This window comes from Coptis chinensis, chromosome 5 (assembly GCF_015680905.1).
Source record: "Coptis chinensis isolate HL-2020 chromosome 5, ASM1568090v1, whole genome shotgun sequence".
Taxonomy (NCBI): domain Eukaryota; kingdom Viridiplantae; phylum Streptophyta; class Magnoliopsida; order Ranunculales; family Ranunculaceae; genus Coptis; species Coptis chinensis.
In genome coordinates, this window is record NC_141460.1 from 58,409,323 (window position 1) to 58,422,143 (window position 12,821).

General features: G+C 38.6%; 1 protein-coding gene across 1 annotated transcript; it reads left to right on the plus strand.

Annotated features, from left to right (window-relative positions):
• Positions 1 to 7,187: 7,187 nt before the first annotated feature.
• Positions 7,188 to 8,297, plus strand: LOC147498125 (uncharacterized). The gene has a single exon (XM_086563136.1). The coding sequence runs from the start codon at positions 7,188 to 7,190 to the stop codon at positions 8,295 to 8,297; it is 1,110 nt and encodes a 369-aa protein (XP_086419262.1).
• Positions 8,298 to 12,821: the final 4,524 nt, after the last annotated feature.

Here is a 12,821-nt window from a genome sequence, read left to right on the forward strand (position 1 = left end):
AAGTGTTTTGCATTCCTTCTAACGCAAGCTCGCTTGTAGGTATGTTCATTCAATCAGTCAACTATTTTGAAATCATTATAATGCATGCTCACAAGTAAGTGTATTCAGTCAAGTGTTTTGCATTCATTCAATCAACCAAGTGTTTTGCATTCGTTCTAATGCAAACTCACACGTAGATGTATTTAATTATGTCTTTCACATTCTGCTGGTGTAGAAAGTATGGTTTTCGGGTTTGGAAGTTGTTCATCTAAGATCTAACTTATATGATCTAGGATCGGGTTTAGTGTTTAGAGGCTTAGTCCTTGTCTTACAAAGGGTTTAGTCACTGATTTTTGAAGCCTTGGAGTTTTTCCTGAGGTTTTGAGTTTTTGGGCCCTTCACTATGACCGTTGACTATGGCTTTGATCGTTGACCGTTGACTTTTCACAGTTTGACTTTGTACCACTCTTTCCCAGTTGTTCCAGGAGGTCTCTTTTAGGGTTCTTTTGTCTCATATTGGCTCTATAACACGTCTTTTGAGGTATTAGTCCCAAAATAGGGCTGTTTCCTGAAAAGGCTATAATAAGAACATGAGTTTTCTACAATCAATCAATCAACCAGGTGTTTTGCATTCATTATAATGCAAGCTCACGCGTAGGTACATTTAATCAAGTATTTTGCATTCTTTCTAACGCAAGCTCGCTTGTAGGTACTTTCATTCAATCAGTCAAGTGTTTTGCAATCATTATAATGCATGCTCGCACGTAAGTGTATTCAATCAAGTGTTTTGCATTCATTCTATTGTAAACTCGCACGAAGATGCATTTAATTAAGTGGTTTGCATTCTATTGGTGTAGATAGTGGGGTTCTGTGGTTTGGAAGTTGTTCATCTGAGATCTAACTTATATGATCTAGGCTAAGGTTTAACGTTTAGTGGATTAGTCCTTGTCTTACAAAGGGTTTACTCATTGATTCTTGAAGCCTTGGAGTGTTTCCTGAGGTTTTGAGTTTTTGGACCCTTGAGTTCACTATGACCGTTGACTATGGCTTTGATCATTGGCCATTGACTGTTGACAGGTTGAGTTTTTTTGTTTTTTTAAGATGTTCCATGAGGTCCCTTTTTCTCTCTTTGGCTCTAAAACACGTTATTTGAGGTATTACCTCCAGAATAGGGCTGTATCCTAAAAAACCGATATGAACATGAGTTTTCTACAATCAATCAATCAATCATGTATTTTGCATCCATTATAACGCAACCTCAAACGTAGGTGCATTCAATCAAGTGTTTTACATTCTTTCTAACACAAGCTTGCTTGTAGGTACGTTCATTCAACCAATCTAGTGTTTTGCATTCATTATAATGCAAGCTCGCACGTAAGTGTATTCAATCAAGTGTTTCTCTTTCATTCTAATGCAAACTCACACGTAGATATATTTAATCATGTCATTCGCATTCTGTTGGTGTATAAAGTGTGGTTATATTGTTTGGAAGTTGTTCATCTAAGATCTAACTGATATGATCTGGGATTGGGTTTAGTGTTTAGAGGCTTAGTCCTTGCCTTAAAAAGGGTTTAGTCATTGATTTTTGAAGCCTTGGAGTGTTTCCTGAGGTTTTCAGTTTTTGGACCGTTGAGTTCACTATGACGGTTGACTATGGCTTTGATCGTTCACCGTTGACTTTTCACAGTTTGACTTTATAGCACTCTTTCCCAGTTGTTCCAGGAGGTCCCTTTTAGGGTTCTTTTGTCTCATATTGGCTCTATAACACGTCTTTTGAGCTATTAGTCCCAAAATAGGGATGTTTCCTAAAAAGCCTATAATAAGAACATGAGTTTTCTAGAATCAATCAATCAATCAATTAGGTGTTTTGTATTCATTATAATGCAAGCTCACGCGTAGGTACATTCAATCAAGTGTTTTGCATTCTTTCTAACGCAAGCTCACTTGTAGGTACGTTCATTCAATCAGCCAAGTGTTTTGCATTCATTATAATGCAAGCTCGCACGTAAGTGTATACAATGAAGTGTTTTTCTTTCATTCTAATGCAAACTCCCACGTAGATGCATTTAATTAAGTGTTTTGCATTCTACTGGTGTAGATAGTTGGGTTTTGGGGTTTGGAAGTAGTTTATCTTAGATCTAACTTGTAAGATCTAGGCTAAGGTTTAGAGTTTAGAGGCTTAGTCCTTGTCTTACAAAGGGTTTAGTCATTGATTCTTGAAGCCTTGGAGTGTTTCCTGAGGTTTTGAGTTTTTGGATCCTTCAGTTCACTATGACCGTTGACTATGGCTTTGATTGTTGACCGTTGACTTTTCACAGTTTGACTTTATGGCACTCTTTCCCAGTTGTTCCAGGAGGTCCCTTTTAGGGTCATTTTGTCTCATTTTGGCTCTATAAAACGTCTTTTGAGCTATTAGTCCCAAAATACAGCTATTTCCTAAAAAGGCTATAATTAGAACATGGGCTTTCTACAATCAATCAATCAATCAATCAGGTGCTTTGCATTCATTAAAATGCAAGCTCACGAGTTGGTACATTCAATCAAGTGTTTTGCATTCTTTCTAACGTAAGCTCGCTTGTAGGTACGTTCATTCAATCAGTCAAGTGTTTTGCATTGATTATAATGCAAGCTCACAAGTAAGTGTATTCAGTCAAGTGTTTTGCATTCATTCAATCAACCAAGTGTTTTGCAATCGTTTTAATGCAAACTCACACGTAGATGTATTTAATCATGTCTTTCGCATTCTGTTGGTGTAGAAATTCTTTCTAACGCAAGCTCGCTTGTAGGTACGTTCATTCAATCAATGAAGTGTTTTGCATTCATTAAAATGCAAGCTCACATGTAAGTGTATTCAGTCAAGGGTTTTGCATTCATTCAATTAATCAAGTGTTTTGCATTAATTCTAATACAGACTTACATGTAGATGCATTTAATCTTATGTTTTCCATTCTATTGTTGTTGAAAGTTTGGCATTGGGGTTTGGAAGTTGTTCATCTTAGATCTAACTTATATGATCTACGCTAGGGTTTAGCGTTTAGAGGCTTAGTCATTGTTGTACAAATGGTTTAGAATTTGATCCTTGAAGCCTTGGAGTTTTTCCAGAGCTTTTGAGTTTTTGGACCCTTGAATTCACTTTGACCGTTGACAATTACTTTGATCGTTGACCACTGACTATTGACAGTTTGACTTTTTGGAACATTTTTCTAGTTGTTCCATGAGTTCCCTTTTAGGGTCCTTATGTCCCCTTTTGGCTCTATAACACGTCTTTTGAGGTAGTAGTTCCAGAATAGGGATGTATCCCAAAAAAGTGATAAGAACATGAGTTTTCTACAATCAATCAATCAATCGTTTGTTTTGCATTCATTAATAATGCAAGCTCACACGTAGGTCCATTCAATCATGTGTTTTGCGTTCTTTCTAATGCAAGCTTGCTTGCAGGTACGTTCATTCAATCAATCAAGTGTTTTGTATTCATTATAATGTAAGCTTACACGTAAGTGTATTCAGTCAAGGGTTTTGCATTCATTCAATTAATCAAGTGTTTCGCATTCATTCAAATGCAAACTCACACATAAATGCATTTAATCAACTGTTTTGCATTCTGTTAGAGTAGAAAGTTGGGTTTTGGGTTTGGAATTTGTTAACCTTAAATCTAACTTATATGATCTAGGCTAGGGTTTAGGGTTTAGAGGCTTAGTCCTTGTCTTACAAAGTGTTTAGACATTGATCCTTGACGCCTTAGAGTGTCTATTGAGCTTTTGAGTTTTCGGACCCTTAAGTTCACTTTGAATGTTGACTGTTGACTTTTGACAATTCGACTTTTGGGTACTTTTTCCCAGTTGTTCCATAAGGTCCCTTTTAGGGTCCTTTTGTCTCATTCTCGTTCTATAACACAGCTTTTGAGGTATTAGTTCCAGAATAGGACTGTATCTTGGAAAAGCGATAAAAACATGAGTGTTTTACAATCAATCAATCAATCATGTGCAAGCTCACACATAGGTGCATTCAATCATGTGTTTTGCATTCTTTCTAACGCAAGCTCGCTGGTAGGTATGTTCATTCAATCAATCAAGTGTTTTGCATTCATTATAATGCAAGCTCATACGTAAGTGTTTTCACTCAAGTATTTTGCATTCATTCATTCAATAAAGTGTTTTGCTTTCATTCTAATGCAAACAGACACGTATATGCATTTAATAAGGTGTTTCTCATTCTGTTGGTGTAGAAAGTGGGGTTTTGGGGTTTGGAAGTTGTTCATCTTTGATCGAACTTATATTATCTTGGCAAGGGTTTAGGGTTTAAAGACTTTGTCCTTGTCTTACAAAAGGTTTAGAGATTAATCCTTGAATCCTTGGAGTGTTTCCTGAGCTTTTGAGTTTTTGGACCCCTGAGTTCACTTTGATAGTTGACCGTTGACTTTTGACAGTTTGTCTTTTTTGCACTTTTTCCCACTTGTTCATTAAGGTCCCTTTTTATCTTTTTGGCTCTACAACACGTTATTTGAGGTATTAGTTCCAGGATAAGGCTGTCTCCTGAAAAAGCTATAAGAACATGAGTTTTCTACAATCAATCAATCAATTAGGTGTTTTGCATATATTATAATGCAAGCTCATACGTAGGTGCATTTAATGAAGTGTTTTGCATTCCTTCTAACGCAAGCTCGCTTGTAGGTACGTTCATTCAATCAATCATGTGTTTTGCATTCATTATAATGCACGCTCACAAGTAAGTGTACTCAGTCAAGTGTTTTGCATTCATTCAATCAATCAAGTGTTTTGCATTCATTCTAATGCAAACTCACACGCAGATGCATTTAATCAAGCGTTTTTCATTCTGTTGGTGTAGAAAGTGGGGTTTTGGGGTTTGGAAGTTGTTCATCTTAGATCAAACTTATATTATCTAGGTTAGGGTTTAGGGGGAGGCTTAGTCCTTGTCTTACAAAGGGTTTAGAGATTGATCCTTGAAGCCTTGGAGTGTTTCCTGAGCTTTTGAGTTTTTCGATCATTGAGTTCACTTTGACCGTTAACTTTGACTTTGATCGTTGACTATTGACTTTTGACAGTTTGACTTTCATGCACTTTTTCCCAGTTGTTCCATGAGGTCCCTTTTTCTATTTTTGGCTCTACAACACGTTATTTGAAGTATTAGTTCCAGAATAGGGTTGTATCCTGAAAAAAAGATAAGAACATGAGTGTTTTACAATCAATCAATCAATCATGTGTTTTGCATTCATTATAATGCAAGCTCAAATGTAGGTGCATTCAATCTGGAAGTGCTGGGAATATCTCTTCTGATGAATCTGATATTGAAGTGGATAACTTTGAGAGTGATATGAGAGCCAAATATGGTGAGGGATCTGTTGAAAAGTATAGGAGAAAATTGATGGTGGAGTTTGAGTCTATGAAAACCCAAAGAGACCAGGAAGAGTTGCTGGAACTTAAGAGTTATAAGCCAACAAAAGAGTCTTTACTCAGAGAGGCTCAGGGGTTAGTGGATGCGGTTAAAGCATTTGAGGACTCAAGTGATGAGACTTCACCAGTTAGACATGAAGAAGAAACGCGAATGGAAACAAGGTCTAAGGGAGTCAGGGAAGATGGAGACTTTAATTATAAGCGAGTAGAAACTGAGGTGTGTGAAGATATAACTAAATTTGTTGAGTTGAAGGGATCGAGAACTACAAGAACAAAGCCAAATGCTTTGGAAGATGGAGTTGCAGATCCTAAAAAATTGTAATCACGATCTGAGATTGCAAAGAAGCCATCAGATGACAAAGACAATGGGAGTTCAAGCAAAGGACAGGATGACAAAGAGACAAAAGTGGTAGAATGTGAAACAGAGGTAGAGAAAGGAGGAAGCTTTGAACCCAAGCAAGGTGAGTCTGATACAAATAATCCAATCGAGGCTTCTGCTACTGAGAATGAAAAACAGAAACAGAACAATGGTGGTCTCAAAGCTAAGAGGGTTGAGATACAAAGAGCCAAAGGGGTTGGGGTTGAAAAGCCGGGGAACCAAAAGCTGCCGTGATGAAGGATGCGAGCTGGTGGATACAACTAAAGAGGGGCAAACACCTACAGTAAAATCCACATGGGCTGATGTACTAGGGAGATCAAATGTGGGAAAGAAGAATCTCAAGTTTGTATCACCGACCATTGTTAATGGAAAACCCATTCTGCACGTAGAGTCGAGAAACTTCACCCACTTGCACAAGAAATATGAGATGCTAGTGGTGGGCAGTTTTGTAGGGAAGAGACCAAACTTTTCTTATGTCAGGGAGATTGTCAAGAGAACTTGGAAGCTAAAGAATGGATTCACAATGCTGCCATATGGTGAAACTATGTTTACTTTTAAATTTGAAAGTGAAGAGGATAGACTGAAGGTTTTGGACATTGGGTCCTTTCACATAGCTAGCAAGCTAGTGATCATCAGGCCATGGAAGTTGTTTATGGAGGATGACGATGCAGCACTAAAGACAATGCCTATTTGGGTGGTGATGAAAAAATACCCAATGGAGTTATGGGATGAAGAGGGATTCAGTCAGGTGGGAAGTACTATCGGGATTCCACTGTTTACTGACAAGCCAACTGAGGAACGAAACAGAACAAGTTTTGCGAGGGTTTGTATTGAGATCAAGCCAGATTGTGATTACCCGAAGGAATTACCTGTAGTGATTGATAGAAGGAGCGCAATAAGGATAGAGTTCGAGTATAACTGGAAACCTCCTTGTTGCACCCAATGTAAGATTTTTGGTCATACACTAAGTACTTGTATGAAGGCAGAACAAAGAAAAGGGAAAACTCAAGTCAAAACTGAAGTTTGGATAAAAAAGGAGAAAGTTGAGGAAGTAGAGAGAGGAAAACAAGAACTACAAAATTCGGGGCAAGAACTGGAAGTGCAAGAGGTGCACAATGTGGAAGAGAAAGGGGAGTGGCAAGTGCCGAAAAAAAATCACAGATGCAAAGGCCAAAATGAGAGAACTGAAACCTCTGACCGCAAAGAATGGAGTCAGACAATGAGTCAGACAAAAGAGATATGATAGGAACTAACATTAGTGGGAATGAAGGAAATGGGAAGAATACAGCAGAATCAAAGGATACTGGGAAAAGTAAGGCTCGATGAATAGAGGATGCAATACCACATAAAGGGAAACTAGGAACATCAAAAGAAGTGAATCGTTTTAATGCCCTAATCATGCTCAACTCCTCTCAATGATGGTACATTTAGGGTGTTGGAACTTGCGAGGGTTCAACAAGAAGTTCAAACAAGTGGAGGTTAGAGAACTAATACGGAAACATGATATTGGCATGATGGGGCTGATTGAAACAAGGGTAAAAGAGAAGAAAAAGGACTATGTCATGAGGAATTGTTGTCAAGGGTGGAATATGGAACACAACTATGAGCATAATGAACTAGGGAGGATCCGGTGTCTTTGGAATCCGAAAAGTGTGCAATCGCGACAGCTTTTAAACAGGGAAGAACAGAGTATCACTTTAGAGGTGAATACTGTAACAAATAAAAATTTTATTGTTACATTTGTATATGCTAGTACTGATATGGTGGAGAGAAGAGAGCTGTGGAGGAGCATAGTGGATCAATCCATCACTATCCATAAACCGTGGGTAGTTTTGGGGGATTTTAATTCAGTTTTAGGACCGCTCGAGAAAGTTGGAGGGAGTAGACCGCCAAACTTTACGGAGTTTCTGAATTGTGTAATGTCAGTTACATTAGTGGATATGAGGTTTAAAGGGAACCTGTTTACATGGAATAATCGGCAAGAAAATCGGATTAGCTGCAAGCTGGATAGAGTGTTGTGTAACTCAAATTGGATTGGGGAGTGTAATGACATGGAGATAGAGTTTATGAACCCAGGGGCTACGTCTGATCACAACTCAATGATAGTCTACTCCATTGTCCAGAAAAACTTCAAGAAGAGGGCATTCAAATTCTTTAATTTTTGGACGAAGGAAGACGAGTTTATGGAGATAGTTCAAAGGGCGTGGGCAAATCAGGTGGTTGGAAATCCGATGTTTAGATTCATGAAGCGGCTGAAACTTAGGAAGGCAGCACTAATTGAGTGGAATAAGGCCAAAATAGGGGATGTGACAGAGAGAGTTGAGGAAACAAAGAAAGAAGTCGAGTGGGTACAGACAGAACTACAGAGAGTACCGCTCAACAGAGAACTGATAAGGAAGGAGAGAAGTGCCATAACTAGCCATGTCCAAGCAGCTAAGGCAGAGGAGGAGTGTTATAGGCAGAAATCGAGAGATCAATCTATCTCGTTAGGGGATAGCAACACTACATACTTCTTTAAATCGGTATAGGCAAGAAGGAGTGTTAATAAGATAACATGTCTAATTAACTCAGATGGGGCCATTATAGAGGATGTGAATGTGATCGGAGAGAAATGTGTAGAGTTTTACAAAGAACTCTATAGTCCACAACAGATGGAGGAGATCGATTTTGCATTGTTTGATGGGCTGCCACCAAAAATACAGCGCAGCCAGGAACAGAAAGAGGCGTTAGAGGTGGAGGTCACTAGGGATGAGATAGTGGAAGCATTATCTAAAATAGAGAGTGACAAGGCGCCGGGAAAGGATGGGTTCTCATCATTGTTTTTCAAGAGTACATGGAGAATAATTAGAGATGATTTTACAAAAGTAGTACAAAACTTCTTCAGGTCAGGTATGATGCTTGGTGAAGTCAATGCTACCTGTATTACTTTAATCCCAAAGATAACTAATCCCACGTCTTTGGGGGACTATAGACCTATAGCATGTTGTAGTGACATGTATAAATGCATTACTAAAGTAATAACTGCTAGGATAAAGAGTTTTATATCTATGATGGTAGCACCTAATCAGTCGGCTTTTATTCCGGGGAGAAGTATACAAGACAATATTCTGCTGTCACATGAACTACTGCATAACTACCACAGAGATAACCCCCCGGCTAGATGTGCTGTAAAGATAGATTTGAGAAAGGCTTATGATTTAGTGAGATGGGAGGCGGTAGTGTTTGCACTGCAAAGAATAGGAGTACCGGGAAAATTTATTCAGTGGGTGAAATCATGTGTTCAGACACCAGCTTATTCTATTATGATCAATAGGGCGCCATATGGATACTTTAACGGGAGAAGAGGGAATGTCGCCATATCTGTTCGTGCTTGTGATGGATTTATTTTCAGAGATTATGATGGATTCAGTGAGAAATGGTAACTTCAAACTCCATTATAAATTCAAGGACCCTATTATAACTCATTTAGCTTTTGCGGATGATTTAATTGCATTTATGTATGGAGATATTGGTACTGCAATATGCTTGAAAGAGAATTTATTAATATTCAAGAAGTGTACAGGGTTGGAGGTTAACATGAACAAAAGCCAGCTATTCTGTACTGGAATGGAATCTAGTGTTGTTACAGAAGTACAAGAAAGACTACAGGTTCAAGAAGGCATTCTGCCTGTCAAATATCTAGGACTACCACTTATTACAACAAGACTATATTCCAGAGACTGTGCTCCGTTGATTAGCAGGTTGACAGATAGGGTACAAAGCTGGAAAGGATGCTTTCTCTCATATGCCGGAAGAGTTCAACTCATTAAGTCAGTTCTGAACAGCTTGAGTGTGTAATGGTTCTCGTCTTTTATCATTCCGCAGAAAACAATTGAGGAGCTAAACAGAATTTGCAGGAACTTCCTCTGGAATGGAACTGATTGCTCATTGTCACATGCCCTGATAGGATGGGAGGAGATATGCTATCCATATGATGAAGGAGGGTTGGCGATACGCGATATGGCCAAAGCAAATCAGGCTGCGAACATGAAGCACATTTGGAACATTGTGAGCGGCAAAGACAACTTGTGGGTTAAATGGGTGCAGAGGAATCTTATAAGGGGAAGGAACTTCTGGCAAATCAAGATACCACAGGACTGTTCTTGGAGCTGGAGAAACATACTGAAGCTGTGAAAGGATGCGGGGAACTTAGCATTGCACCTGATAGGCAATGGAACTGATACTAGGTTCTGGCTAGACCCCTGGCATCCAGCTGGAATACTAACTGATTTGTTCCCACAAGCACTGCGGTATAGGTCTGATTGTAACATGGAGTCAACAGTTGCGTCTCTGATTGAAAATGGCCAATGGAGAGTACCAAATGACATAAGGACTTATCTCTCGGGCATTATATCAGACAGGTTGTGTGACGTGCAGATATCGGGGGAGAGAGACAAGTTGATTTGGGCACCGTCACATACAGGGGAGTACACACAGAGAGAGACATATGAGAGTGTCCGCAACATCAAAATCCCAGTGAATTGGCATAATATCATTTGGTTTACTAACCGTATTCCGAGACATTCATTTATTGCGTTGGATGGAGCTGAAGGAAGGGATGAAAACACTCACGAAAATGAAGGAAAGGAAAGTGGTGCGAGATGATTTGTGCGTTCTATGCTGGCGAGAATCTGAAACAGAGAGCCATCTCTTTTATGAGTGTTGTTATGGCCAGTATGTGTGGGCAGAGTTGCTGAGGCATGGTGGCTATGCACAAACAAGGGCAGCAAGCTGGCAAGAGGAGGTAACATGGGTTGTTACAGAGAGCAGAGGTAAGGGAGGATACCAAGATGCACTGCGACTCCTCTTCATTGGGTTTTATTATTGGCTCTGGAAGGAGAGGAATGGGAGAATCTTCAATAACAAATATCGAGATAGTCAAGCATCAGAGTTAAGATGGTTGCAAAAGATGTGCGAACCAAGTTAATATCGCTACATTTGAAGATGACAGAGGGCCTGAGATGCAAAGATTTATGGAGTTGTGGAACATGGGAGTGGAAGAAAACAGAAGAAAGAATGTTAAGTGTAAATGGCAGAGAGCGCCAATTGGTATTCAAAACTTGAATACTGATGGGACGAAGCAAAATAATGAGGCGGGGTGGGCTGCTGCTATTAGAAATGAAGATGGTTTAGTTGTAGCTGATGCGCAAGGGAAGTCGGACTATGATAGTCTCGACCTCATAGAATTGCAAGGCTTGGAACAAGGGCTCAAACAGATTCTAAATATGTGGTAGCTTTTGTTCAGAAAAAAGTTTATCCATGGGAAGCGCATTTTTTTATGGCTAACATTAGAAGATTGGAAGCTGATTTCGAAGATTTTTCCATTGTACATGTATTTAGAGAAACCAATAGACTAGCAGATGCACTAGCTGCTAATATACCTGCAGTCAGTTGTATTGAGTTGATTCCTAGTTCCTTTGCAGAGGATGTTAAAAAAATAATATTTGAGGATGCTGCAGGAAAAGAATATGTGAGAGAATGTAACTGGAACTAGATCACACTTTAGTTTAATTTTATTATCAATAATATAGGGGTAAGGGACCTCTCAAAAACCCTGCTTTCCAAAGAAAAAAAATCATGTGTTTTGCATTCTTTCTAATGCAAGCTCGCTGGTAGGTACGTTCATTCAATCAATCAATCAACTGTTTTGCATTCATTATAATGCAAGGACACACGTAAGTGTATTTTTTTTTGTTGATTGGCAAGCCTGTTTTAAATGAGATCAGTAACTCTTTGATGCTGGCGGGGTTCGAGCACCAGTCCTATGGTATCATCACCCAAAGGTTTTACCGACTTTGCTAGTCGGCACCTACAACACGTAAGTGTATTCAATCAAGTGTTTTGCATTCATTCAATCAATCAAGTGTTTTGCATTTATTCTAATGCAAACTCACACGCTGATGCATTTAATCAAGTGTTTTGCATTCTGTTGGTGTCGAAAGTGGGGTTTTGGGTTTTGGAAGTTGTTCATCTTAGATCTAAATTATATGATTCAGGCTAGGGTTTAGGGTTTAGAAGCTTAGTCATTGTCTTACAAAGGGTTTAGACATTGATCCTTGAAGCCTTGGAGTGTCTCTTGAGCTTTTGAGTTTTCGGACCCTTAAGTTCACTTTGAATGTTGACCGTTGACTTTTCATAGTTTAACTTTTGGGCACTTTTTCCCAATAGTTCCATTAGGTCCCTTTTAGGGTCCTTTTGTCTCCTTCTCGCTCTATAACACGGCTTTTGAGGTTTTAGTTCCAAAATAGGACTGTATCCTAAAAAATCGATAAAAATTTGAGTGTTTTACAATCAATCAATCAATCATGTGCAAGCTCACACGTATGTGCATTCAATCATGTGTTTTTCATTCTTTCTAACGCAAGTTCATAATACATAAAATGAATTGTTCTACTCACAAATAAATAATACAATTCAAACGCAAGTAAAACTAAAACTGAACGAAGTCTAGTCGATTATTTATCAAAGATTTCTACTCTCGATTCTATCGAAATAGAGTTGGAGTAAAAGATTTGGTCCACTCCTAGTTCTTTAGAATTAGCGTTTCCTAAGTTTATCGGTCTATCCAAAGTCAATGAGAGATTTACAAATTTATACTACGATGCAAATTATACTCAAATACTTAACTATGATAATTCAACTACAGCAATACTAAATTGATACTATGATAAGGAATTAGGGGGGATTGATTCCAGCTTAACTCGACTTAATCTGAATTGAAGTGTTTTCGCATAACAATTGGCTCTTCCTAATCCCTAGTTGTTCATGGTAATCTCTACCAAGTAACATCTAGCATGTGAAACAATCAAACCCATTCTTATGGTGAACTAATCGTTTTTAGAATGGAATGGAAATTACGGCTACTCTACGCTAACATAAATCAAGGTTCATCAAGGTTTCTTCAACCCCCTCTAATAGAAGTTTAGCCAAGAATCATTATGCTATCATTTCCCAATGAAATTAAATAAGACATCATATAAAGATTGTAAATTTACTAATTTAATCTAAACAAT